General features: G+C 32.4%; 1 protein-coding gene across 2 annotated transcripts; it reads right to left on the bottom strand.

The window, feature by feature from the left end:
- Positions 1-562: 562 nt before the first annotated feature.
- Positions 563-27,107, bottom strand: LOC6051251 (Y+L amino acid transporter 2). 2 transcript variants are annotated; one of them, XM_038255127.1, is made up of 8 exons: positions 26,947-27,107; positions 13,309-14,066; positions 6,737-6,955; positions 6,401-6,671; positions 6,214-6,334; positions 1,653-1,856; positions 1,446-1,595; positions 563-1,383 (listed from the first exon to the last, which is right to left on the bottom strand). In XM_038255127.1, the coding sequence occupies exons 2-8, from the start codon at positions 13,637-13,639 to the stop codon at positions 1,147-1,149; spliced, it is 1,533 nt and encodes a 510-aa protein (XP_038111055.1). In that variant the 5' UTR covers positions 13,640-14,066; positions 26,947-27,107; the 3' UTR covers positions 563-1,146. The 2 variants fall into 2 exon arrangements, with proteins under 2 accessions (XP_038111055.1, XP_038111054.1); XM_038255126.1 differs by lacking the exon at positions 26,947-27,107 and adding an exon at positions 14,231-14,363.
- Positions 27,108-27,822: the final 715 nt, after the last annotated feature.

Genomic DNA, 27,822 nt, shown 5'->3' with positions numbered 1-27,822 from the left:
TCTACATTTACCCATCCATTTTGTATGACCAACTTCGAAAATTGAATAGAGCTTTGAATGAGAAACTAATGACGCAATATGACTTCTTTTGACATGAAGAATGCGTCGGCAATGTATTATCCAATTAAAAAAAATAAAATTAAAAAATTGCAAAACAAAATTGCGAAATTTTAGAGAACTCTTCTACAGTAGTAGTTGTTTGGTAACTGGGCTGCTTTTTAACTGGGCGTTCAATAACTGGCCCTTAGCCCAGTTAAAAAGCAGACAAACGTCAAAAACCAAAACAAACCGAAATGACCGAGGGGTTAATGGATGCAATTATCATGTTCTATAAATAAAAAAAAACTTTTTTCAAACTTTTATTTAATTTCAAGGCACAAAGACATATTCAAAGACATATGAAAAGAAAGTTATGAAGCGGTGGTCCCCTCGTTATTTTTCGTTCAGCCCAGTTAGCGAGCAGCATTCGGTGACTGGGCTACGTTCTCAACCCAGTTACCGAACAAGTACTGTATTACCAAATTTTTAGTAGTTCAATACGACATAGAAATGAAACAACAGGTTGTGATACGGGTAGAGCAATAAAGCAATTTATTTATATATATTTTCCAATTACAACATACTTCAATGCAATAAAGCCAAAAAAATCTGTATCAAAGATTCCTAATTAGTAATACAATACAGCCTAATGTATAATTTATGCCTAATCTGCCATGAAAAGCTTCACTTTGTTACAGTCTTGTGTGTTCTGTCGTATCGATTGATAGTGTTTTGCTTGATTGTTGGAATTGTTAGTGTTATCCTAATTATTGTTACTGAAAATGCAAGTATTGTACGTTTGTCATTTGTTTGTGCGCGTGGAATTGTTTGAACTGCTTGAGCATCGCTTTCACTCGAGAGCAAAGTAGACACACGAGGGAGATTCTAAGCCTAACTAAAGTATGCTTAAGTGCTAGTTTGAATCGATATTATTATTGCTACAATTAAATTCGTCTGAAGGCTGCAACTTCTGTTTTTTTGCTGGTATTTACACGCACGATATGTACCTGTGGAATACCTTTGAGGTATTTGTCTACACTGTGAATGTTTTGCTTGAGTTTCATCTCTTACTAATATGTACACAAGATCGTCGCTACTGAATTGTGATTAATCCATCTTTTCGCTGTTGGGCATGCACACAAACAGCTTGGCGCAGAACATGTTGATGGCCTGGGACCGGGCGGCAAGCCACTTCCACGGTTTGTGGATCGTGATGTAGTACACCGGGATGCCGAGCACGATGATGGCCGTTCCGATGGCCACCTCGGTGGGCGATTCAAACACGGAAAAGATAACTAGGAAGCCCGCCGTCAGGAGGAAGACTATGGGAGCCACCAACGAAACCTGGAATTTTGTTCGAACTTTATGATTTTTGATCTCAATATGAACTAAGATTTTAAAGTTACCTTGATTGGCCGCTTGGCATCGGGATTTGTCTTACGTAGCCTCAGCAGTCCAGCAACCGAGATGAAGATGAACAAAATTTCAACGTAGCTCACGTAGTTGATGATCGAGAAGACATCGCGTATGAACAGCAGAAGCAACGTTAGAAGGCACTGAAATTTTTAATCATTAGCCTAAACTTCAAATCGAGAAATTCTCAAAAGACATACCAAAAAGATCAGCGACGGAATCGGCGTCAGGCAGCCCACGTTGATGAGCGACAGGGCGGCTGGCAGGTGGCCGTTGCGGGCTCCCACGAAGAACAGCCGCGACGAGGCGAAGATGGCACCGTTCAGCGAACCAAACGTCGAGCAGGCTACAAACAGTGGCATGACCCAGGCCATGAAACCGAGCATTTTATCCGCGAAGGTAACCTGTAAGGAAAAAGAAAGAGTTGTAGTTAGGCGTCATCCATAAAGTATGTCACGGCCAAAATTTCGAAAGTGTTTTTGACTATTGCGAAGTAAGAATTAGCTCAAATAAAAGTGAGCAAGAAATTAAATAAATATGGAAATCTGGGCTTTTTTTTGAAAAGGTCCAATAAACCATATTTTTAGTTTTTGCTTTTTATGTGTTTTAATACCCCTGACTCAAGGCGAATTCAAAAACACCCAAAAAGCAAAAACTCAAAATTTGGTTTATTGGACCTTTAAAAAAAAACTCTAGAAATGTTGTATGAATAGCGGCAAACTGCAACGTGACAAGCTTAGTGTGACGAAAATGGGTATATTTCCCCAAAATCGGAAATTGCCCGTAGCACTCCGGGATTTGTAACTTCATTCACAGTACTGTTCGACTGTTGAAATGTATAAAAATTCAATGGATACTTTTTGCCTTTAAAAAAATGCCTAAAATTTGATACATAGGTATTTTTATCTCTTTTCGGTGACAAAAACCACGTTTTTCAAAATACTTTGAAATGTTAAAATAGAAAAGCAATAAACTAAAAACAAAGGCAATTTCCTGCAGTTATTATCACATTTAGCTCGATTAAAACAATTTATATATAAGTGGAATTCCGAATTTCCATAAACTGTTCGGCAAAGATTTTTTTTCGGCATTTTTACGCATTTTTTTTGAAAACTAATGATAGTGTTTCATAAACTAATTCCGAATACTGACAATTTGGCCACAATTTGTTTCTGAAGGAAGATTCCAATATAGAATTGAGAATTTAACCTCGTTTTATTCAAGATTAAATTAATCTTAAAAATCTGCCCTGTTCTGTGCCCTATTAGTTTTTTTTTCTTAGTCCCGTGAAATTCTTTGACGATTTTAAATTATGGTCCCCGTGAAAACTGGAAATTATCAGCTTGAAATATCACATAGCTTTAATGCATAATATAGAATTAGGTACAGTCATGCCTCGGTTTAGCATCGCATATGGGGGATGCAAAACCAAGGCGTGCATAACTGAAGCACAGAGCTTATGGGATTTTGGCTATATGGGAGATATTGGTTATAATACGATGAAAAATCAAGCAAGCATAAAAAATAATAGTGTTTTGGAATCGGGATGATGGCAGCTATCCATTAGAATTATAGATACATGAAAATTTTCACAAATATACGTACTTTTCCTATATATTGAAAATGCATTTTTTTACTCTGAAAAAACCTCATAATATTTATTATTGCAACATGGGTATCAAATGATCATGTTTACATTTCGAATGCCATACAATTTTTTTGAAATTGCTGAAAATTTTTACAAAACTACGTATTTTCGAAAAAAATACACAAAATTTCAGTTTTTTGCAATATTGGTATCAAATGATTGATATTTTTTCATACATTTCGAATGTAAAAAAAATATTTTTTTGAAAATGCTCAACATTTTCACAAAACTACGTTTTTTCGAAAATATATTTAAAAAAAATATACTCAAATTTGATCAGAATTTTTCGAATGCAATAATAACCTTTTTTGAAAATACTCAAAAATTTCGTTATATTCAAAAAAATAATACTATATTCGAAATGTATGAAAAATCCCGATCATTTGATATCCATATTGAAAAAAAAACTGAAACTATGAATATTTTTTCGAAAATACGTAGTTTTATGATTTTTTTTGTATATTCGACAAATGTTGTTATTACATTCGAAATGTATAAAAAAATTCCAATCATTTGATACCCATAATGTGAGAAAAAAATTTGAGTAATTTTTCAATAATACGTAGTTTTGTGAAAAAAAGTTTTTTTCAAAAGTTTGTTAGTTTTTTTTTTAATGAATACCTTTCAACTCAAAATCAAATTCTAAGCAAATGTCTGTGTGTGTGGTGGGATGTTGATCAAAAATTGTCACTCGATTATCTCGACACTGGCTTAACCGATTTTGTCTATTTTGGCCTCATTCGATCCGTCTTGGGGTCCCATAAGTCGTTGTTAAAAATTGTGCAGTTTAGTTAAGTACTTCAAAAGATATGCTAAAAAACGACTAAAGTTCGGAAGATTGTAAAAAAGAGTGATTTCTGTAAGAAAACCCGCCATGTTATACATTTTTAGAAAGGTTTTTGAAACACCTTTCCAACGCGACTAAAACATTGAATATCTGACAATCCTATCAAAAGTTATCAGCACTTAAGTGTTATTTATACACTTTTTGGAGACCAGTTCTCAGATATTTTGATGAAAACGTTGTCCAGATATATCATGCGACCTATCTTTCCAACGAGCACGAATTGAATAAGCGATTTTATCATCCTATCACAAGTTGCAAGCACATAAGTGCCCTGAAATATGATGATCTGACTACCCAATGGTTTTATCCCTTATCCCCGAAAATCATTTCCCCGAAAATTCCACATCCCCGAAAATCATTTCCCCGAAAGTGCCATTTCCCCGAAAATCATTTCCCCGAAAGTGCTACTTCCCCGAAAATCATTTTCCCGAAAATTCCACATCCCCGAAAATCATTTTCCCGAAAATTCCACATCCCCGAAAATCATTTTCCCGAAAATTCCATATCCCCGAATGTCATTTACCTGAATGGCCATTTTACCGAACTGCCGTTTTCCCGAATTTACATATACCCGAATGGTTACTAACCAAAATATCAATTTTTCCGAATGATGACCTACGTATAAACTAAATTGTTATTTAGGGATTTTTTTTATAAAAGTATGACGTTAATATTAAATTCTTCTACGTGTTTTGTAAGATTAAAAAAAAACAAATTACCGTAGAAGGCCATTAATAAACCACGCGGACACTTCAAGAGTGCGGGGTATTGAGATCATCCACGCTCCATAAAAAAGATTTTTTTTGTAGCGGCCATTTTCAGCAAAGGACAATTTTCCAAAACGGTATCTACGTGGTAAGGATAGAACAGCAACGATAGCTTCATGCGACGACTCGATGCGCAGGATTCAGTTTGTTCTAGATTTTGTTTAACTGAACTAATTTGTCTTTATCAATTTTGGCTAGATGAAGGCTTTGAACAATTATTTTTTTATTTTTTTACGTCCAATTCGAGTTCTGCGACCAACACTTTTAATCAAATCTAAATAGTTAATTATTGAATTACAAAAAGCATTTTTTGAATATTTCATCACCGCCATTTTAGATTTAAAATAACTAAATCACTTTAAAGTAGTTTAGGGGCTATACTTAAGCTCGACAGCTGATTTTGGTTGCCAAGGTCCCGAGTAACAATTACAAATTTTTGCGGTAGTCGGGCTTGAACGTGTGTCAAACACGTTCTGACCTGAAATCCCTTTGGCCAGTTGTCGCACTTACATCAATTTGAATATTCAAAATTCAAGTGAAGCTCGGAATTTTTTGAACGTTCAATAGAGTAATCAACGTTCGTTTGTATTGCGTGTACGTACACAAAAATTAAGTGAGGTTAAATTTTGTCTGCCATCAAAATCAAATGGTGCACTAGTGTGCGTACGCGAAACGTCATAAAGCTCTATTGTGGACATGATACTTTATTGATCGCTACTTCCCCGAACCCGGTCAGGCGGGTATGGCCGTTGTCCTGAACCGCGCGCTTGATGAAACGCTGAAAGGTCCACCCTATTGTGTCTATTTTGAATAGCATTCCCCTTTAAATGTGAGGAAGGCACTAACCACCTAAACGTGGATAAAGCAACGTTTTTTGTAAAATCTCGAAAACTCGTGATGGTTACAAGCAAACCCCTTTTTGTTTATACAGCAGCCTGCTCTACATATTTGTAAAATATAATCACACTCCAAAAAATAGCTACAGAAAGCTACAGAAAACACGAAATCTTGAACTGAAAGATTTTGTTCTAAATGAAAAAATATCCTTTCTAGGTTATTGCAGATTCAAAAATATTAAATTTCCTTTCTAATGAAATGTTCAAAACAATTTACAGATTAATGTCCAGAAAGGGCAGAATTTTTAAAACTATTTTAGTTTATTTTTCAATGAGAATACGATTCTTCGAAATATTTAGTACGCCATCAAATTGGACGTTCAATTTTACATAAAAGTCCCATCGACACCAAATATTTATGGGGTCGTACCGACCCTCCATCACGAGATATCGAATAATGGACCTCGAGATCAGGGACCAAAATTACAGCTTAGGACAAAGTTTCACACAAATCCACCCACAAATAAAAGGGGTCGAGGCAACTGCTGTGTGCCAATCAAAAAAGAATTTTATGTCAATTTTAATGCACTGTCAAATGCATCAAGTCATTTTGGATTCAACTCACTCATTAGTTATTAATTCGTAATCATATGCTATACTTACAGCGACTGCTTGCGACGAAAGCATCACATCCGGTGGCAGCACGGCAAAGTACGCAATGTTGGTGATAACGTAAATGATGGTCACCGTTGGCATACTGATGCAGATGGCTCGTGGAAGGTTTCTGTTAAAACATAATGAACATCATTCTACCATAAACTACCGTTAACTTGAGAATTTTTTAATGTACCGGTAGGGATCACGCAGTTCTTCCGTTACAAAGTTCAAATAATTCCAACCAGAGTACGAAAACAGTCCATTGTAGAACGCTAGCGCGATAAACCCAGGCTGAACCTTGGAGTTCTCGAACGGATTCTGCAGCAGTTCAGTGTTGCCGGCCAGCAGGTACCACGCACCAGCGGCCACGATCACCAACAGGGCACCGACCTTCATTCCGGTGAACGTTTCCGTCACTCGGGTTACCCATTTTACATTGTAACAGTTGATTGCTGTTAAAAGACCTGTTGAAAAAATTATTGAATCAGTTACTGAGATTTGACAACACTTCTCCCTAAAAACAACTCACAAGTGATCAGTGCGGCCAGCAATCGCACCGACTCGTAAGGTGCCTCGCAAGTTGGCCACAGCGGCTGCAGCAGGTACTGGGCAAAGGTGATGGCCGTGATGGCGTTGCCGGCCGGGACCAAAATCAGCAACGCAACCCACAGGTACAGGAAGGCCGGCAACGGGCCGAACGCTTCCCCAATGTACGCGTAGTCGCCGCCGGACTTGGGGATCATGGTTCCTGAGAAAAGAAGCGAGAAGGATGGAATAAATTAAGACGATTTTGGACGCCTTTTTTGCTTGTAGTTTGTACGTTTTGTGGGAAACTATGGTGCGCGGCCCAGCTGGAGTTTTTGAAGTTGGAGTTGAACCGGTTTTGGTGCTGCATCCAAATTGGGGATTTGGGTGCCAGACAAATTTGCATGTGAATTATATGCATTCCAGCTTGTCATTATGCTGAACGTTTATGAATTATAGGCTGTGTTAAATTTTATTGAATTTTTGCATCCGGTGAGCGTTATAAATAATTTTTAAAATAGAACGTTTTATTAAATTGGCATTCAAGGATTTATGTATATTTTTTTGGTAAAGAAGTTTTTCAGTTAGTTTTGGCAAAGAAGTTCAGTTAGTCCGTGGCAAATATTTTTCGTAGTTTATGTCGTTTTTTTCGCGAAAAAAAGTTTTCGTCATTACATACATATTTTGAAAACTAATGATTGCAAAATAACTGGATTGGTGTAAAATGCATTTTAAAATACTTTTGCCTTCCTCACTGAGGTAAGGCTATAATCCTGCTCTAAAAATGAACTTCGTATAAAAACGTCGCAGACCAGCCTTCATGTATACATATCGACTCAGAATCGAAAACTGAACAAATGTCTGTGTGTATGTGTGTGTGTATGTGTGTGTGTATGTGTGTGTGTATGTGTGTGTGTATGTATGTATGTGACCAACGAACTAGCTCATGTTTCTCGGCACTGGCTGAACCGATTTGACCCGAACTTGTTGCATTCGACTTGGTTTAGGGTCCCATAGATCGAGTTTTATACAGATTGAAGTTTCGATAAGTAGTTCAAAAGTTATGTATAAAAATGTGTTTTCACATACATTTGGATCTCAATTAACTGTATGTAAACTATATCCGGGTCCATCATCCGACCCATCGTTGGTTAGGTTATCAAAAGACCTTTCCAACGAGTCCAAAACATTGAAGATCTGGCAACCCTGTCTCGAGATATGGCCACTTAAGTGATATTGATGTACTTTTTTGAAGCCGGATCTCACTTAAATGTATGTTAACTATGTCTGGATCCACCATTTGACCTATTGTTGGTTAACTTATCAAAATACCTTTCCAATGAGTCCAAAACATTGAAGATCTGACAACCCTGTCTCGAGATATGGCCACTTAAGTGACATTTATGTACTTTTCTGAAGCCGGATCTCACTTAAATGTATGTAAACTTTGTCCGGATCCATCATCCGACCCATCGTTGGTTAGGTTATCAAAAAACCTTTCCAACGAGCCCAAAACATTGAAGATCTGGCAACCCTGTCTCGAGATATGGCCTCTTAAGTGATATTGATGTACTTTTTTGAAGCCGGATCTCACTTAAATGTATGTAAACTATGTCCGGATCCACCATCCGACCTATTGTTGGTTAACTTATCAAAAGACCTTTCCAAAAAGTCCAAAACATTGAAGATCTGGCAACCCTGTCTCGAGATATGGCCACTTAAGTGACATTTATGTACAATACCATCCGACCTATTGTTGATTCTGAAGCCGGATCTCACTTAAATGTATGTAAACTTTGTCCGGATCCATCATCCGACCCATCGTTGGTTAGGTTATCAAAAAACCTTTCCAACGAGTCCAAAACATTGAAGATCTGGCAACCCTGTCTCGAGATATGGCCTCTTAAGTGATATTGATGTACTTTTTTGAAGCCGGATCTCACTTAAATGTATGTTAATTATGTACGGATCCACCATCCGACCCATTGTTGGATAGGTTATCAAAATACCTTTCCAACGTGTGCAAAACATTGAAGATCTGGCAATCCTGTCTCGAGATATGGCCACTTAAGTGATATTGATGTACTTTTTTGAAGCCGGATCTCACTTAAATGTATGTAAATTATGTACGGATCCACCATCCGACCCATTGTTGGATAGGTTATCAAAAGACCTTTCCAACGAGTCCAAAACATTGAAGATCTGGCAACCCTGTCTCGAGATATGGCCCCTTAAGTGATATTAATGTACTTTTTTGAAGCCGGATCTCACTTAAATGTATGTAAGCTATGTCCGGATCCACCATCCGACCTATTGTTGATTAACTTATCAAAATACCTTTCCAATGAGTCCAAAACATTGAAGATCTGGCAACCCTGTCTCGAGATATGGCCACTTAAGTGATATTGATGTACTTTTTTGAAGCCGGATCTCACTTAAATGTATGTAAACTATGTCCGGATCCACCATCCGACCTATTGTTGGTTAGGTCATCAAAAGACCTTTCCAACGAGTCCAAAACATTGAAGATCTGGCAACCCTGTCTCGAGATATGGCCACTTAAGTGATATCGATGTACTTTTTGGAAGCCGGATCTAAAAAATAGATGAAACTTGTGTACAGCCATTGTTGTGAGGAAGGCTCCAACCACATAGGTGGATAAAGTTAGTTTTTACATTCAAATGGGTAATTCTCTACCTACTCACACGAAATCGGGAAAAGTTGCCCCGACCCCTCTTCGATTTGCGTGAAACTTTGTCCTAAGGGGTAACTTTTGTCCCTGATCACGAATCCGTGGTCCGTTTTTTGATATCTCGTGACGGAGGGGCGGTACGACCCCTTCCATTTTTGAACATGCGAAAAAAGAGGTGTTTTTCAATAATTTGCAGCCTGAAACGGTGATGAGATAGAAATTTGGTGTCAAAGGGACTTTTATGTAAAATTAGACGCCCGATTTGATGGCGTACTCCGAATTCCGAATAAACGTATTTTTCATCGAAAAAAAACACTAAAAAAGTTTTAAAAATTCTCCCATTTTCCGTTACTCGACTGTAAAAATTTTTGGAACATGTCATTTTATGGGAAATTTAATGTACTTTTCGAATCTACATTGTCCCAGAAGGGTCATTTTTTCATTTAGAACAAAATTTTTCATTTTAAAATTTCGTGTTTTTTCTAACTTTGCAGGGTTCTTTTTAAGAGTGTAACAATGTTCCACAAAGTTGTAGAGCAGACAATTACAAAAATTTTGATATATAGACATAAGGGGTTTGCTTATAAACATCACGAGTTATCGCGATTTTACGAAAAAAAGTTTTGAAAAAATACTTTTTGCGTTTCTCTTTGTTTCATCGTCCGTGTCTGTCGCGGGTGACCATGAATGGCCATGATCGATGACGACCAACTTTTTCAAAACTTTTTTTCGTAAAATCGCGATAAATCGTGATGTTGATAAGCAAACCCCTTTTTCCAATACATCAAAATTTTTTGTAATTGTCTGCTCTACAACTTTGTAGAACATTGTTACACTCTAAAAAATAACCCTGCAAAGTTAAAAAAAAACACGAAATTTTAAAATGAAAAATTTTGTTCTAAATGAAAAAAATGACCCTTCTGGGTCAATGTTGATTCGAAAAGTACATTAAATTTCCCATAAAATGACATGTTCCAAAAAAATTTACAGTCGAGTAACGGAAAATGGGAGAATTTTTAAAACTTTTTTAGTGTTTTTTTTCGATAAAAAATACGTTTTTTCGGAATTCTGAGTACGCCATCAAATCGGGCGTTTAATTTTACATAAAAGTCCCTTTGACACCAAATTTCTATCTCATCACCGTTTCAGGCTGCAAATTATTGAAAAACACCTCTTCTCGCATGTTCAAAATGGAAGGGGTCGTACCGCCCCTCCGTCACGAGATATCAAAAAACGGACCACGGATTCGTGATCAGGGACAAAAGTTACCCCTTAGGACAAAGTTTCACGCAAATCGAAGAGGGGTCGGGGCAACTGCTGTGTGAGTTGGCGGAGAATTACCCAAATAATAATTTATATTATTTGTATTTTATTTTATTTTTTTGCCTACCTCCCCCCCCCCCCCACTCCTCACTTTTGGTCAGAGTCGTGGGACAAATATTTTCAACGGCCTTATCAGAAAAAAACATCAATTTCGTGCCTTCAAATTTCTGATCTCAGTGGATTTTTCTCAGTAAATTATAATCTCGGACGATCATCGTCCGTGTTATAATCAACATTCATATTCGTGGTCAATAAGATGACAAAAAAAATTTAAAGTTTTAGAAAATCGTTAGGGATAGCCCCTGGCTCGATTCTTCAGAAAAAAAAGAGAAACTGTGTCAATTTTGAGCCAAAACAGTTTAGGGTTAAGGGTCGCTTTTTCATCGTAAAAAATGTAAAAAATCGTAAAAATGTATGGGGAAAAGCAAAAAAATCAAAATTCAAGATTCTTGGGTAAATTTTTATGACAAACAACATTGTCGAAGACCGCAAAACGATCCGAGTTAACCCTGACGAGCTATCAACGATTTAAAGAAGACGTTTTAGCATGAAATAGTAGTTTATGCAACAAGTTGCGAAAAGAGATTTTTTTCAGCACGAGTCGTACATTTATCCAACGAGGTTCACCGAGTTGGATAAATACGACGAGTGATGAAAAAATCAAGTTTCGCAACGAGTTCCATACAACGGTTTTTGCAATTCCCAAAACACCCTTTGAACAGAATTATAGGATAAATGTCCATGTCCATGAATCGTTTAGTTCAAAAAATGTTGAAAAGTATAACTTTTCGAAACAAGTGCTGAAAAGTTCAACTTTTCAGCATCCATTTCAGTGCTGAAAAGTAGAACTTTTCAGTATTTGTTTTGAAAAGGGTTACTATTCGATTCTGTTATTTTTGGTACAGAAAAGTAGGCTGTTTCGTCGTTCAAGAATGACAGGAAAAGTAATTAGTTTCACGACGGAATTGTAAAAAGATAATTTTTTTACCAACTTTAACTACAAAAAGTGACCCTCAGTCCTTAACCAATTTCACTCAACATTTTCACAGTTACTTATTTGTGCCTAAGGAATCGAATCAGGGGATATCTCTGATGTCGATTTTTTTTATTGTCACCCTAGTGGTTAATTATCAATATTATGTTCGAGGTTCACTTTAAAGCTTATTAAAAAATATATCATGTTTTCATGAAATGTAATGAAAGTTAGAATTCAATCAAGTGCCATTTTATTTTTCGGTTTTGTTAGTTTTCTGTTCAGTTCAGTTCAGTTCAATTAAAAACAAACCAATAAAATCGTTTTCTGTTCTAAATAATCTTGAGCCGGTGTCTCTAAAGTATGGTATGTGGTTATATTTTAATTCTAATTAGTTCAAGTTTACTGAAAATCTGAAGCCACATTTAAAATGGTCGGATATCATGCTATCTTGTTGCACGTGCCTTTTGGGCCAAACTGAGTTAACATTGTAGTCACTATTCATATGAAAGAAGTTCAAATCCTGTCGTGCTTTATTGACACATCCTGAAAATTGCTGTATTGGCGACAACTGGCCAAAGCAATTTCAGGTCAGAACGCGTTAGACACACGTACATGCCCGACTATCGTAAACAATGTTGATTATTGCGTGGTCTTGTTTTTGTTTTCAAGGACATAAACTTTGAAAAATATTTGCTACGGCCTTATGCTAATATTTTGAAAACGTTTCATCTGAACAACTTTTAAATGTGAATTATTCGTTTCAAGTTAGCCTCATAAGTTTTAGTTGATATCCTTGGAAAAAATTAAGGAAATTTGTAAAACGCCCATGTTATCATTATTTTGACAGCAACTTTATTTAGTAAGAAAATTTGTTTTTGTTGTTTTCATAAAAAAATCATAAAAAATTCCTCAATAATAGTTTTAAAAAAACTGCAATTTTATAAAGTATATTATTATGTATTTTAAAATTACTACCAATTTCTGATGCTGGATATTTATTGTTACTGACTATTTCTGTAGAAATCAAGTTGTTTAACACCTAAACCTAAATTTGTATGAAAATTACTCATTTTGCTCGAGCTTGGGAGTTTATGTGTTAATCAATCAGACATGACGTCTAAAAATAACACAAATAATAGTCACAAAAAACTGTAATATTACTAGTTCAAAATGCCTCAACAATATGATGAATGTTTCAAGACAATGAGTAATGGGCTCAAAATAATCATTGCCAATGCAAATATAAAAAAAAAACCAAAAACATTTTTTAATTTCAGGTCACTTGTCGGAACTGCCACAATCGCAAACATAAATAACGACTCAATTCCGGCTGTCTTGCCTGTGGTCAGCAGATAACAGCTCTCAGTACTGTCAAACATGTTTTCGTACCGCTTCACGTTTCTATAGATTTCGTTTTTTTTTTCCTTGCCCCAACAGCTCCAGCGTACATGTACTCATCTTCATCTTGGGCAATTTCGTGCACGCAAACGGCGGTAAACGTGTGGCCGTTGATAACCCGCGCGAAATTGGCATAAACTCAATTAGTCTCAAAAGTGATAACGAGTCTCTGTCGTACGATCCTCACCTAGTTCGGCGTAGCACAGTGCCCCCACCATGCTGAGCACCCCGGACAGGATCCACACGATGATGGCCTGGCCGATCGAACCGGAGTACAGCAGCACTCCCTTCGGGGACACGAAGATCCCCGCACCGACGATCACTCCCACGATGATCGCCACTCCGTCCATGAGACCGAGCTCCTTTTTAAGCTTGATTCCGCCACCATCACTATCGCTGTCCGTGTTGTCAGCTTGCAGCTGACCACTGCCGGAACTTGGCCGGCGATTGGTTGCTCGGGAAGCTTCACCGAAGCCCTGCACCGGGACCAGCCCATCTCCGGCGGCCACTTTCGCCATGGTTGAGCACTGTTTCGCGCACTTGCGGATCTTCCCAGCTCTACAAAACTTGTCACTTTCAAGTGCTCTTCTTCTTCCTCTCTCTCTTGAACACAATCACTACTGTTAACTTCTATCCTTGGCTCTATTATATCACAATCACTACTAAATTATAGAATTAGATGCCTTTCATCACCCCCTGCGGAAGGTCATCACCGGGTTTGAGCTCGGTCGGTGTTCTTGTTATCAGCTGCTTCCGCGGAGTTGACCTCTAAACGGAGGGCCACCACAATCGGTACCACTGGAAATTTTGTCTGTCGACCACGTGTACTGGCTCGACATTCCGAACTTGGCCTGTACGTGATGATCCTTCCCCTCGTTATGATACAAGACGGGCAAGGCAGGTCTACAGGTGCTTCCAAACGATGCGGTCAACGATCCGGCGATTCTGAAACAAGAAAAAGCACTCATGAAAGCATACATGAAAACGGATGTAGTAATTTACTGGAGAGGGAAGAAGAACTGGAAGAGATGCAATCGAAAAGTTTGAGGAAAGGAAATGTAAAAAGCGAAAAACAAGAAAATTAAGCGAATAATAACAAGCAACAATACCATTTTTTGCGATACAAACTGTGGGATGAGCAGTCGATCGAAGAGAAATAAATTTCCAAAAGCAAAAACCGGCGCGATTTCGTTCGCGTGCTCTACGAACGAGCTACAAAGCATCACTGAAGCTTCGTGAAGCCGATCGTGTGTGCGAGGATGGAGCCAATCGTACCGGGGCAAAGTTGTTTGGGCGTTTTTTACTTGTTGGTCGAAGTACTGTGAAAGGTATTGAAATACTTGGCAGAACTGCAAAGTTTTTTAATAGTTTCAATAAACCAAATATTCATTATTTGCAAAAAAAAATTCTACTAAAATTTGATTGATTGATATTTTTTGCAAAAAAGTTAAAAAAATATCAACCAAAATCAACAAAATCAACAAAATCAACAAAATCAACAAAATCAACAAAATCAACAAAATCAACAAAATCAACAAAATTAACAAAATCAACAAAATCAACAAAATCGATAAAATCAACAAAATCAACAAAATCAACAAAATCAACAAAATCAACAAAATCAACAAAATCAACAAAATCAACAAAATCAACAAAATCAACAAAATCAACAAAATCAACAAAATCAACAAAATCAACAAAATCAACAAAATCAACAAAATCAACAAAATCAACAAAATCAACAAAATTAACAAAATCAACAAAATCAACAAAATCGATAAAATCAACAAAATCAACAAAATCAACAAAATCAACAAAATCAACAAAATCAACAAAATCAACAAAATCAACAAAATCAACAAAATCAACAAAATCAACAAAATCAACAAAATCAACAAAATCAACAAAATCAACATAATCAACATAATCAACAAAATCAACAAAATGAACAAAATCAACAAAATCAACAAAATCAACAAAATCAACAAAATCAACAAAATCAACAAAATCAACAAAATCAACAAAATCAACAAAATCAACAAAATCAACAAAATCAACAAAATCAACAAAATCAACAAAATCAACAAAATCAATAAAATCAACAAAATCAACAAAATCAACAAAATCAACAAAATCAACAAAATCAACAAAATCAACAAAATCAACAAAATCAACAAAATCAACAAAATCAACAAAATTGACAAAATTGACAAAATTGACAAAATTGACAAAATTGACAAAATTGACAAAATTGACAAAATTGACAAAATTGACAAAATTGACAAAATTGACAAAATTGACAAAATTGACAAAATTGATCAAATTGATCAAATTGATCAAAATGACCAAATTGCCAAATTGACAAAATTGACAAAATTGACAAAATTGACAAATTTGACAAAATTGACAAAATTGACAAAATTGACAAAATTGACAAAATTGACAAAATTGACAAAATTGACAAAATTGACAAAATTGACAAAATTGACAAAATTGACAAAATTGACAAAATTGACAAAATTGACAAAATTGACAAAATTGACAAAATTGACAAAATTGACAAAATTGACAAAATTGACAAAATTGACAAAATTGACAAAATTGACAAAATTGACAAAATTGACAAAATTGACAAAATTGACAAAATTGACAAAATTGACAAAATTGACAAAATTGACAAAATTGACAAAATTGACAAAATTGACAAAATTGACAAAATTGACAAAATTGACAAAATTGACAAAATTGACAAAATTGACAAAATTGACAAAATTAACAAAATTGACAAAATTGACAAAATTGACAAAATTGACAAAATTGACAAAATTGACAAAATTGACAAAATTGACAAAATTGACAAAATTGACAAAATTGACAAAATTGACAAAATTGACAAAATTGACAAAATTGACAAAATTGACAAAATTGACAAAATTGACAAAATTGACAAAATTGACAAAATTGACAAAATTGACAAAATTGACAAAATTGACAAAATTGACAAAATTGACAAAATTGACAAAATTGACAAAATTGACAAAATTGACAAAATTGACAAAATTGACAAAATTGACAAAATTGACAAAATTGACAAAATTGACAAAATTGACAAAATTGACAAAATTGACAAAATTGACAAAATTGACAAAATTGACAAAATTGTCAAAATTGTCAAAATTGTCAAAATTGACAAAATTGACAAAATTGACAAAATTGACAAAATTGACAAAATTGACAAAATTGACAAAATTGACAAAATTGACAAAATTGACAAAATTGACAAAATTGACAAAATTGACAAAATTGACAAAATTGACAAAATTGTCAAAATTGTCAAAATTGTCAAAATTGACAAAATTGACAAAATTGACAAAATTGACAAAATTGACAAAATTGACAAAATTGACAAAATTGACAAAATTGACAAAATTGACAAAATTGACAAAATTGACAAAATTGACAAAATTGACAAAATTGACAAAATTGACAAAATTGACAAAATTGACAAAATTGACAAAATTGACAAAATTGACAAAATTGACAAAATTGACAAAATTGACAAAATTGACAAAATTGACAAAATTGTCAAAATTGTCAAAATTGACAAAATTGACAAAATTGACAAAATTGACAAAATTGACAAAATTGACAAAATTGACAAAATTGACAAAATTGACAAAATTGACAAAATTGACAAAATTGACAAAATTGACAAAATTGACAAAATTGACAAAATTGACAAAATTGACAAAATTGACAAAATTGACAAAATTGACAAAATTGACAAAATTGACAAAATTGACAAAATTGACAAAATTGACAAAATTGACAAAATTGTCAAAATTGTCAAAATTGTCAAAATTGTCAAAATTGACAAAATTGACAAAATTGACAAAATTGACAAAATTGACAAAATTGACAAAATTGACAAAATTGACAAAATTGACAAAATTGACAAAATTGACAAAATTGACAAAATTGACAAAATTGACAAAATTGACAAAATTGACAAAATTGACAAAATTGACAAAATTGACAAAATTGACAAAATTGACAAAATTGACAAAATTGACAAAATTGACAAAATTGACAAAATTGACAAAATTGACAAAATTGACAAAATTGACAAAATTGACAAAATTGACAAAATTGACAAAATTGACAAAATTGACAAAATTGACAAAATTGACAAAATTGACAAAATTGACAAAATTGACAAAATTGACAAAATTGACAAAATTGACAAAATTGACAAAATTGACAAAATTGACAAAATTGACAAAATTGACAAAATTGACAAAATTGACAAAATTGACAAAATTGACAAAATTGACAAAATTGACAAAATTGACAAAATTGACAAAATTGACAAAATTGACAAAATTGACAAAATTGACAAAATTGACAAAATTGTCAAAATTGTCAAAATTGTCAAAATTGACAAAATTGACAAAATTGACAAAATTGACAAAATTGACAAAATTGACAAAATTGACAAAATTGACAAAATTGACAAAATTGACAAAATTGACAAAATTGACAAAATTGACAAAATTGACAAAATTGACAAAATTGACAAAATTGACAAAATTGACAAAATTGACAAAATTGACAAAATTGACAAAATTGACAAAATTGACAAAATTGACAAAATTGACAAAATTGACAAAATTGACAAAATTGACAAAATTGACAAAATTGACAAAATTGACAAAATTGACAAAATTGACAAAATTGACAAAATTGACAAAATTGACAAAATTGACAAAATTGACAAAATTGACAAAATTGACAAAATTGACAAAATTGACAAAATTGACAAAATTGACAAAATTGACAAAATCGACAAAATTGACAAAATTGACAAAATTGACAAAATTGACAAAATTGACAAAATTGACAAAATTGACAAAATTGACAAAATTGACAAAATTGACAAAATTGACAAAATTGACAAAATTGACAAAATTGACAAAATCGACAAAATTGACAAAATTGACAAAATTGACAAAATTGACAAAATTGACAAAATTGACAAAATTGACAAAATTGACAAAATTGACAAAATTGACAAAATTGACAAAATTGACAAAATTGACAAAATTGACAAAATTGACAAAATTGACAAAATTGACAAAATTGACAAAATTGACAAAATTGACAAAATTGACAAAATTGACAAAATTGACAAAATTGACAAAATTGACAAAATTGACAAAATTGACAAAATTGACAAAATTGACAAAATTGACAAAATTGACAAAATTGACAAAATTGACAAAATTGACAAAATTGACAAAATTGACAAAATTGACAAAATTGACAAAATTGACAAAATTGACAAAATTGACAAAATTGACAAAATTGACAAAATTGACAAAATTGACAAAATTGACAAAATTGACAAAATTGACAAAATTGACAAAATTGACAAAATTGACAAAATTGACAAAATTGACAAAATTGACAAAATTGACAAAATTGACAAAATTGACAAAATTGACAAAATTGACAAAATTGACAAAATTGACAAAATTGACAAAATTGACAAAATTGACAAAATTGACAAAATTGACAAAATTGACAAAATTGACAAAATTGACAAAATTGACAAAATTGACAAAATTGACAAAATTGACAAAATTGACAAAATTGACAAAATTGACAAAATTGACAAAATTGACAAAATTGACAAAATTGACAAAATTGACAAAATTGACAAAATTGACAAAATTTACAAAATTTACAAAATTTACAAAATTGACAAAATTGACAAAATTGACAAAATTGACAAAATTTACAAAATTTACAAAATTTACAAAATTGACAAAATTGACAAAATTGACAAAATTGACAAAATTGACAAAATTGACAAAATTGACAAAATTGACAAAATTGACAAAATTGACAAAATTGACAAAATTGACAAAATTGACAAAATTGACAAAATTGACAAAATTGACAAAATTGACAAAATTGACAAAATTGACAAAATTGACAAAATTGACAAAATTGACAAAATTGACAAAATTGACAAAATTGACAAAATTGACAAAATTGACAAAATTGACAAAATTGACAAAATTGACAAAATTGACAAAATTTACAAAATTTACAAAATTGACAAAATTGACAAAATTGACAAAATTGACAAAATTTACAAAATTTACAAAATTTACAAAATTGACAAAATTGACAAAATTGACAAAATTGACAAAATCGACAAAATTGACAAAATTGACAAAATTGACAAAATTGACAAAATTGACAAAATTGACAAAATTGACAAAATTGACAAAATTGACAAAATTGACAAAATTGACAAAATTGACAAAATTGACAAAATTGACAAAATTGACAAAATCGACAAAATTGACAAAATTGACAAAATTGACAAAATTGACAAAATTGACAAAATTGACAAAATTGACAAAATTGACAAAATTGACAAAATTGACAAAATTGACAAAATTGACAAAATTGACAAAATTGACAAAATTGACAAAATTGACAAAATTGACAAAATTGACAAAATTGACAAAATTGACAAAATTGACAAAATTGACAAAATTGACAAAATTGACAAAATTGACAAAATTGACAAAATTGACAAAATTGACAAAATTGACAAAATTGACAAAATTGACAAAATTTACAAAATTTACAAAATTGCCAAAATTGCCAAATTGACAAAATTGACAAAATTGACAAAATTGACAAAATTGACAAAATTGACAAAATTGACAAAATTGACAAAATTGACAAAATTGACAAAATTGACAAAATTGACAAAATTGACAAAATTGACAAAATTGACAAAATTGACAAAATTGACAAAATTGACAAAATTGACAAAATTGACAAAATTGACAAAATTGACAAAATTGACAAAATTGACAAAATTGACAAAATTGACAAAATTGACAAAATTGACAAAATTGACAAAATTGACAAAATTGACAAAATTGACAAAATTGACAAAATTGACAAAATTGACAAAATTGACAAAATTGACAAAATTGACAAAATTGACAAAATTGACAAAATTGACAAAATTGACAAAATTGACAAAATTGACAAAATTGACAAAATTGACAAAATTGACAAAATTGACAAAATTGACAAAATTGACAAAATTGACAAAATTGACAAAATTGACAAAATTGACAAAATTGACAAAATTGACAAAATTGACAAAATTGACAAAATTGACAAAATTGACAAAATTGACAAAATTGACAAAATTGACAAAATTGACAAAATTGACAAAATTGACAAAATTGACAAAATTTACAAAATTTACAAAATTGACAAAATTGCCAAATTGACAAAATTGACAAAATTGACAAAATTGACAAAATTGACAAATTTGACAAAATTGACAAAATTGACAAAATTGACAAAATTGACAAAATTGACAAAATTGACAAAATTGACAAAATTGACAAAATTGACAAAATTGACAAAATTGACAAAATTGACAAAATTGACAAAATTGACAAAATTGACAAAATTGACAAAATTGACAAAATTGACAAAATTGACAAAATTGACAAAATTGACAAAATTGACAAAATTGACAAAATTGACAAAATTGACAAAATTGACAAAATTGACAAAATTGACAAAATTGACAAAATTGACAAAATTGACAAAATTGACAAAATTGACAAAATTGACAAAATTGACAAAATTGACAAAATTGACAAAATTGACAAAATTGACAAAATTGACAAAATTGACAAAATCGACAAAATTGACAAAATTGACAAAATTGACAAAATTGACAAAATTGACAAAATTGACAAAATTGACAAAATTGACAAAATTGACAAAATTGACAAAATTGACAAAATTGACAAAATTGACAAAATTGACAAAATTGACAAAATTGACAAAATTGACAAAATTGACAAAATTGACAAAATTGACAAAATTGACAAAATTGACAAAATTGACAAAATTGACAAAATTGACAAAATTGACAAAATTGACAAAATTGACAAAATTGACAAAATTGACAAAATTGACAAAATTGACAAAATTGACAAAATTGTCAAAATTGTCAAAATTGACAAAATTGACAAAATTGACAAAATTGACAAAATTGACAAAATTGACAAAATTGACAAAATTGACAAAATTGACAAAATTGACAAAATTGACAAAATTGACAAAATTGACAAAATTGACAAAATTGACAAAATTGACAAAATTGACAAAATTGACAAAATTGACAAAATTGACAAAATTGACAAAATTGACAAAATTGACAAAATTGACAAAATTGACAAAATTGACAAAATTGACAAAATTGACAAAATTGACAAAATTGACAAAATTGACAAAATTGACAAAATTGACAAAATTGACAAAATTGACAAAATTGACAAAATTGACAAAATTGACAAAATTGACAAAATTGACAAAATTGACAAAATTGACAAAATTGACAAAATTGACAAAATCGACAAAATTGACAAAATTGACAAAATTGACAAAATTGACAAAATTGACAAAATCGACAAAATTGACAAAATTGACAAAATTGACAAAATTGACAAAATTGACAAAATTGACAAAATTGACAAAATTGACAAAATTGACAAAATTGACAAAATTGACAAAATTGACAAAATTGACAAAATTGACAAAATCGACAAAATTGACAAAATTGACAAAATTGACAAAATTGACAAAATTGACAAAATTGACAAAATTGACAAAATTGACAAAATTGACAAAATTGACAAAATTGACAAAATTGACAAAATTGACAAAATTGACAAAATTGACAAAATTGACAAAATTGACAAAATTGACAAAATTGACAAAATTGACAAAATTGACAAAATTGACAAAATTGACAAAATTGACAAAATTGACAAAATTGACAAAATTGACAAAATTGACAAAATTGACAAAATTGACAAAATTGACAAAATTGACAAAATTGACAAAATTTACAAAATTTACAAAATTGACAAAATTGACAAAATTGACAAAATTGACAAAATTGACAAAATTGACAAAATTTACAAAATTTACAAAATTTACAAAATTGACAAAATTGACAAAATTGACAAAATTGTCAAAATTGACAAAATTGACAAAATTGACAAAATTGACAAAATTGACAAAATTGACAAAATTGACAAAATTGACAAAATTGACAAAATTGACAAAATTGACAAAATTGACAAAATTGACAAAATTGACAAAATTGACAAAATTGACAAAATTGACAAAATTGACAAAATTGACAAAATTGACAAAATTGACAAAATTGACAAAATTGACAAAATTGACAAAATTGACAAAATTGTCAAAATTGTCAAAATTGTCAAAATTGTCAAAATTGACAAAATTGACAAAATTGACAAAATTGACAAAATTGACAAAATTGACAAAATTGACAAAATTGACAAAATTGACAAAATTGACAAAATTGACAAAATTGACAAAATTGACAAAATTGACAAAATTGACAAAATTGACAAAATTGACAAAATTGACAAAATTGACAAAATTGACAAAATCGACAAAATTGACAAAATTGACAAAATTGACAAAATTGACAAAATTGACAAAATTGACAAAATTGACAAAATTGACAAAATTGACAAAATTGACAAAATTGACAAAATTGACAAAATTGACAAAATTGACAAAATTGACAAAATTGACAAAATTGACAAAATTGACAAAATTGACAAAATTGACAAAATTGACAAAATTGACAAAATTGACAAAATTGACAAAATTGACAAAATTGACAAAATTGACAAAATTGACAAAATTGACAAAATTGACAAAATTGACAAAATTGACAAAATTGACAAAATTGACAAAATTGACAAAATTGACAAAATTGACAACATTGACAACATTGACAACATTGACAACATTGACAACATTGACAAAATTGACAAAATTGACAAAATTGACAAAATTGACAAAATTGACAAAATTGACAAAATTGACAAAATTGACAAAATTTACAAAATTGACAAAATTGACAAAATTGACAAAATTGACAAAATTGACAAAATTGACAAAATTGACAAAATTGACAAAATTGACAAAATTGACAAAATTGACAAAATCGACAAAATTGACAAAATTGACAAAATTGACAAAATTGACAAAATTGACAAAATTGACAAAATTGACAAAATTGACAAAATTGACAAAATTGACAAAATTGACAAAATTGACAAAATTGACAAAATTGACAAAATTGACAAAATTGACAAAATTGACAAAATTGACAAAATTGACAAAATTGACAAAATTGACAAAATTGACAAAATTGACAACATTGACAACATTGACAACATTGACAAAATTGATCAAACTGAAAAAAATGACAAAATTGACAAAACTGACAAAATTGGCAAAATCAACAAAATAAAAAAAAATACAATAGCTGCGATTGTCTTGGGCTATCGCTGATTTTTAAAGCAATATTATTTACAGCGATTCCATGTCAAATTGACTTAAATTTGGCCTGGGAGTTCCTCGGTCAAAATAATTAAACCCATATTTTTTTTGCTTGACGATTAGATGGTACTAGCCGAGATAGGGTGTTCACAAAATCGGCGTGATTTCCGCAAAACCACATTTTGAAATTTTTCTCCGAAACAGCTGAACCAATTTTAGCTCGCCGCGTTTTTAAAGGAAGCTAATTATTCGGACTTTTATTTGAAATTACTTCGATTGATTAATTCACTGAAATCTAATGAGTTTATTTTATTTTTTCCATTGATCAATCATATAAACATACAATTGTCTTGAAACTGAATATCTCATCCATAAAGTCATGCACAATCTCTGAGCTTCGTTTTCAGCATCCCTCCGAGCTTTCCCCACTGAAAGAGTTTGCACGCTCACCAAATTGCTCTATTCTGAGACGGTCCAGCCCAAAGACCAAATTTGCGCCACAAGTTGTCGCACACAAAAGTAGCGGATAATTCAATCAAAAGTCCATCCATTTCGCTAACATCGCCCGTAAATCATTCGCTACGCAGATTCTTTGTCCAGATTTTGAGGAGGGTTGGAAGATTCGCGTGGGAGGTTCATACCTCCTCTCTGTATTTTGTTTTCTATTTGTGCAAAACAAATTTAGCGTGTACCTGCTTTTGCTCAGCTCTCTTTGCTAAATCTGAGGCAGATCGTCATCTTGGAGAATTTTTAAACAAATTTAGATTTAAACATTTTTACTTAATCAATTTCTCATGCCAAATCCAAGCTACTTAGTGTTGCTATTCATAGAGACACATAACATCAACCAGATGTCGCGTAATTCACTTAAGCAATGTGCCTCTCTGTCTCGTTATTCGTTTGGTCGTTTTCTGGTAGTTAAGATTTTGCTCTAATTCAAGTGGATTTGGAGTGTTCCGCTGGTTAGACGTAGTAGTGTATATTATTCTCATGACGATTTTTCATCAGCTGTTTCATATTTTTATCGCATTCCCACAGGAAAATCAATATGCAAGCAAGCAATTTAATGACGCCTCGAACAGAGTGACATTTGAGCGATAGTGAGTTGACTTGTAGATAAACTACTAAATCCAAAGGTAACAATATGGAGTAGAGAGTGAGAGAATTTGATTGATAAACTTTTTCTAGGGTAGTGGATCATAATTCATTTTTCTTTCAGCATGATGCAACAGTTGTCATTATGTTGAGTCAGAAACCGAGCTTAGCTGTATCATATTTCATATCACACAAATCAATTCCTAACAGTTTTTAGACGGTGTTGTTATACCTTATTTTTAATCTAAAATAAATTGATCGCACAGTAAAGAATATATCCCATTAGACTGACTCTTGGACTGTAATATATGTTTATTAAAAATCATCCAGAGAAAAAAAATTAACGAAATGTTGGAACTTTTGCATAATTTTTTTCATCGTAATATCGTTCCAAAGTACACATTTTTTGAGCAGTTGTTTTGTGTGTGTGTGTGTGTGTGTGTGTGTGTGTGTGTGTGTGTGTTTTTTTTTAAATTTATTTGAATTTGTTTTTTGGTTTGAACAATTAAACTAAAACAATCACGATCACAAATCGAACGCGACGAAAAACTGCTCTGGCCGTTTCCTACCGTTTGCCACTTCCACACCAATCGCTACTGAATACTCTCTCTTTGCTCTCCCTCTCACTCCAATCGGGTACTACAGCGAATGGCTCAGAGAGGCTGACTGCAAACTGCTCGCTCAAAGCTGACTCGAAATAGTCGGCGATCGACTTTGTTTTGATCATTTAGTTTATGCCTAAAATCAATGTTATTAAAAAAAGTTTTGCAATTTTGTTGATAACACAACATCAAAGACACATTTAACAGCAATTTCCACTGGTATTTTCTTAGATTCTCTCCTCTCTGAACATATTCGTTTGTGACTCGGGTCGACGGACGGAGTAGGCAAAGATATTCAAATTGGCAGCTATCGAGTCGTGTTCGCTCGCGAATGGTTGCGCGCTCCAGTCGGGAAAGATTTGATCGGCATATCGCTTCACAATTAAATATGAATTTTTAGACCAAAATATAAAAAAAAAATTCAAACCGAGAAAACAAATAAAAATAAATCTGGATCTGGATTTGCGAATTACCCGTTGTGGAAAATTTTCGGAAATTCAAATTTTCAATAAACTTCTTCAATGGGTTTAAATTTGAATTCACTTAATGTTCGCTATTATGACTATAAAAAACATTTAAAACTATTAATAGAATGCCTATTCTGATTGAATTCAACTGATTCTAATAAATACTAGAAAAAACAGAATCACCGATTACGTCAATTACTGGCACGTGAACCCGCTTTTCAGCAGCCACAGGTTATTTCCCGCTCTAAGCTCCATTTTTAGATATCGTGCAGGTATGCACCTCTAGCGTCACCTCAGAGGGATTAGAAAAAAGGGGTTAACCTCATAATACAGATTTCGATAAAAACGTTCGAGGTGCTCGATCGCTCACGCAAAACTTCAACTCAAGGTAAGGCAACCTTCATCACATAGCACCTGGCGGACTTTCTTCTTACAATTTTACCCCTTTCCTTATTTTTGATGATATGTTCGGTTGATATCATTTCAGGCGGACTTCTTCAAGAAGGTCCGTTAAAAACGCAGAAAGCAAACCCATTATTATGAGAAGTTTTGCATGACGAATTGAAGTTTTTTTTTTTGTGTTTTGCCAAAAGGGGTTTCTCGTTCCTATATGAACCGGCCAAAGCACAGTCCAACTAAATAATATTATTTTCATTTATGATTGCATATCCAGAAGGTTGGCAGCCCCACACACAGACGCAGACAGATACCAGACACGGTGGAGGTCGTATTTGCAGGGGGAGCTTGGGTTAAATTCGAACTTATTCTATGAAATTTTAAAGATTTTTTCACATTTTTTAACCATGATGGACACAACCTGATGTTGACAATCCAAAGGTCACAGGTTCAAGCCCCGTTCCACTCTCTCCCCTACTGAAAACACTCGCACTTTTAGGTGCCACGGTATCCAGTTCGGCCAGAGTGGCGACGACAGCGTTTTTTTAGCAGAGAGGAGAATTACCTTGCCCAAGAGTCCACGTGTTTTGTGTGGTACAGAACAAATTGCTAACGAAGGCACACACCTCTACAACTAGCGTAAAACGGCATGGTGCTTTCCCGTGGGACTTTTTCTTCTTCTTCTGTTTGGTTAAGGGGAAATTGTGCAACGGAACCTAGCGTGGCTCTGGATATGTGATGACGAAACACTAAACTTAAACACCGTCAGACGCAGAGTTTATTTTATCGATTGAAGCATAAAAGTACTCTCATTGGACTTACCCAAAGCATGACTCATTAGGGGCAATGTTTTATTCACAAAACAAACCGAACTTAAATCACACTTCACAGCTTCACTAAAAAGGCACTTTTCTTTAAAAATAAAAAAAAACCTCGAAAAACGAAACTCTTTTGCCACGGAGGACAAACTTTGCCGGTCGAAATGCATACGTACACTGACTACAAAATGTGCCTTTCGTTTAGAGCACATTGCGACTAGCAATTCTCTCCTTAGCAGCTCTCACTCTCTCGCATAAAACAACAAACTAAAGTTAATACCAACACATTGACTAAACTAGCAAGCAGAGGGCAAAACTTGCATGCAACTTGAGGGAAGTTATTCACAATATGTACAGCCAAAGCGAAACTCCAACTCCAATTAGCATACATGTGCTGAACATGTGGATGAACAGTGAAGAAGAAATATACAGAGAGTGGGTTTGGAGAGAGCAAGAAATTTTGCCGCCAATATGTTGAGAGACCGGCTTGCCGGCAAATTATGCTCTCTCAGTTGCAGTCTTCTGCTTACCTGAAGATGAGGTCAATGTTTGTTCAGATAGCTGCGGTTCCCAAATTGAATAAAAAATAATTGAAATTGTTACATTGATTGAATTTTTATTTATTTTTGGAATATTTTTCAACTATTAGTTAGTATAGGTTTATCTTAAGATTATTACTTCAAAACATGTACTGGGGTAGGCCACACAAGGTGCATGCACCATTTTTGATAAAAAGTTTTTTCAATAGTGTTTAATCATACGTTTAATGATACATTTTAAGCAAAATAATCCATGTTTATAATTAGTTAATTAAGTTTATAAGCTTTTTAACAAAATACATATACATTTTAGGTAAAATTGTTATAAAATCAAAATTTTG

The sequence above is a fragment of the Culex quinquefasciatus genome, chromosome 2, assembly GCF_015732765.1.
Source record: "Culex quinquefasciatus strain JHB chromosome 2, VPISU_Cqui_1.0_pri_paternal, whole genome shotgun sequence".
Taxonomy (NCBI): domain Eukaryota; kingdom Metazoa; phylum Arthropoda; class Insecta; order Diptera; family Culicidae; genus Culex; species Culex quinquefasciatus.
Note: the sequence above shows the minus strand (reverse complement) of the source record. Positions and strands in the feature narration are given on the sequence as shown.

Bases quoted from the DNA above. Each gene is read 5' to 3' on its own strand.
- LOC6051251 (XM_038255127.1), bottom strand. From the start codon at position 13,639: ATGGCGAAAGTGGCCGCCGGAGATGGGCTGGTCCCGGTGCAGGGCTTC. The intron at 6,335-6,400 runs GTACATTAAAAA...ATGTTTTAACAG, and splicing joins GAACTGCGTGATCCCTACCG to AAACCTTCCACGAGCCATCT. The intron at 1,857-6,213 runs GTAAGTATAGCA...TTTTCCTTACAG, and splicing joins TTTCGTCGCAAGCAGTCGCT to GTTACCTTCGCGGATAAAAT.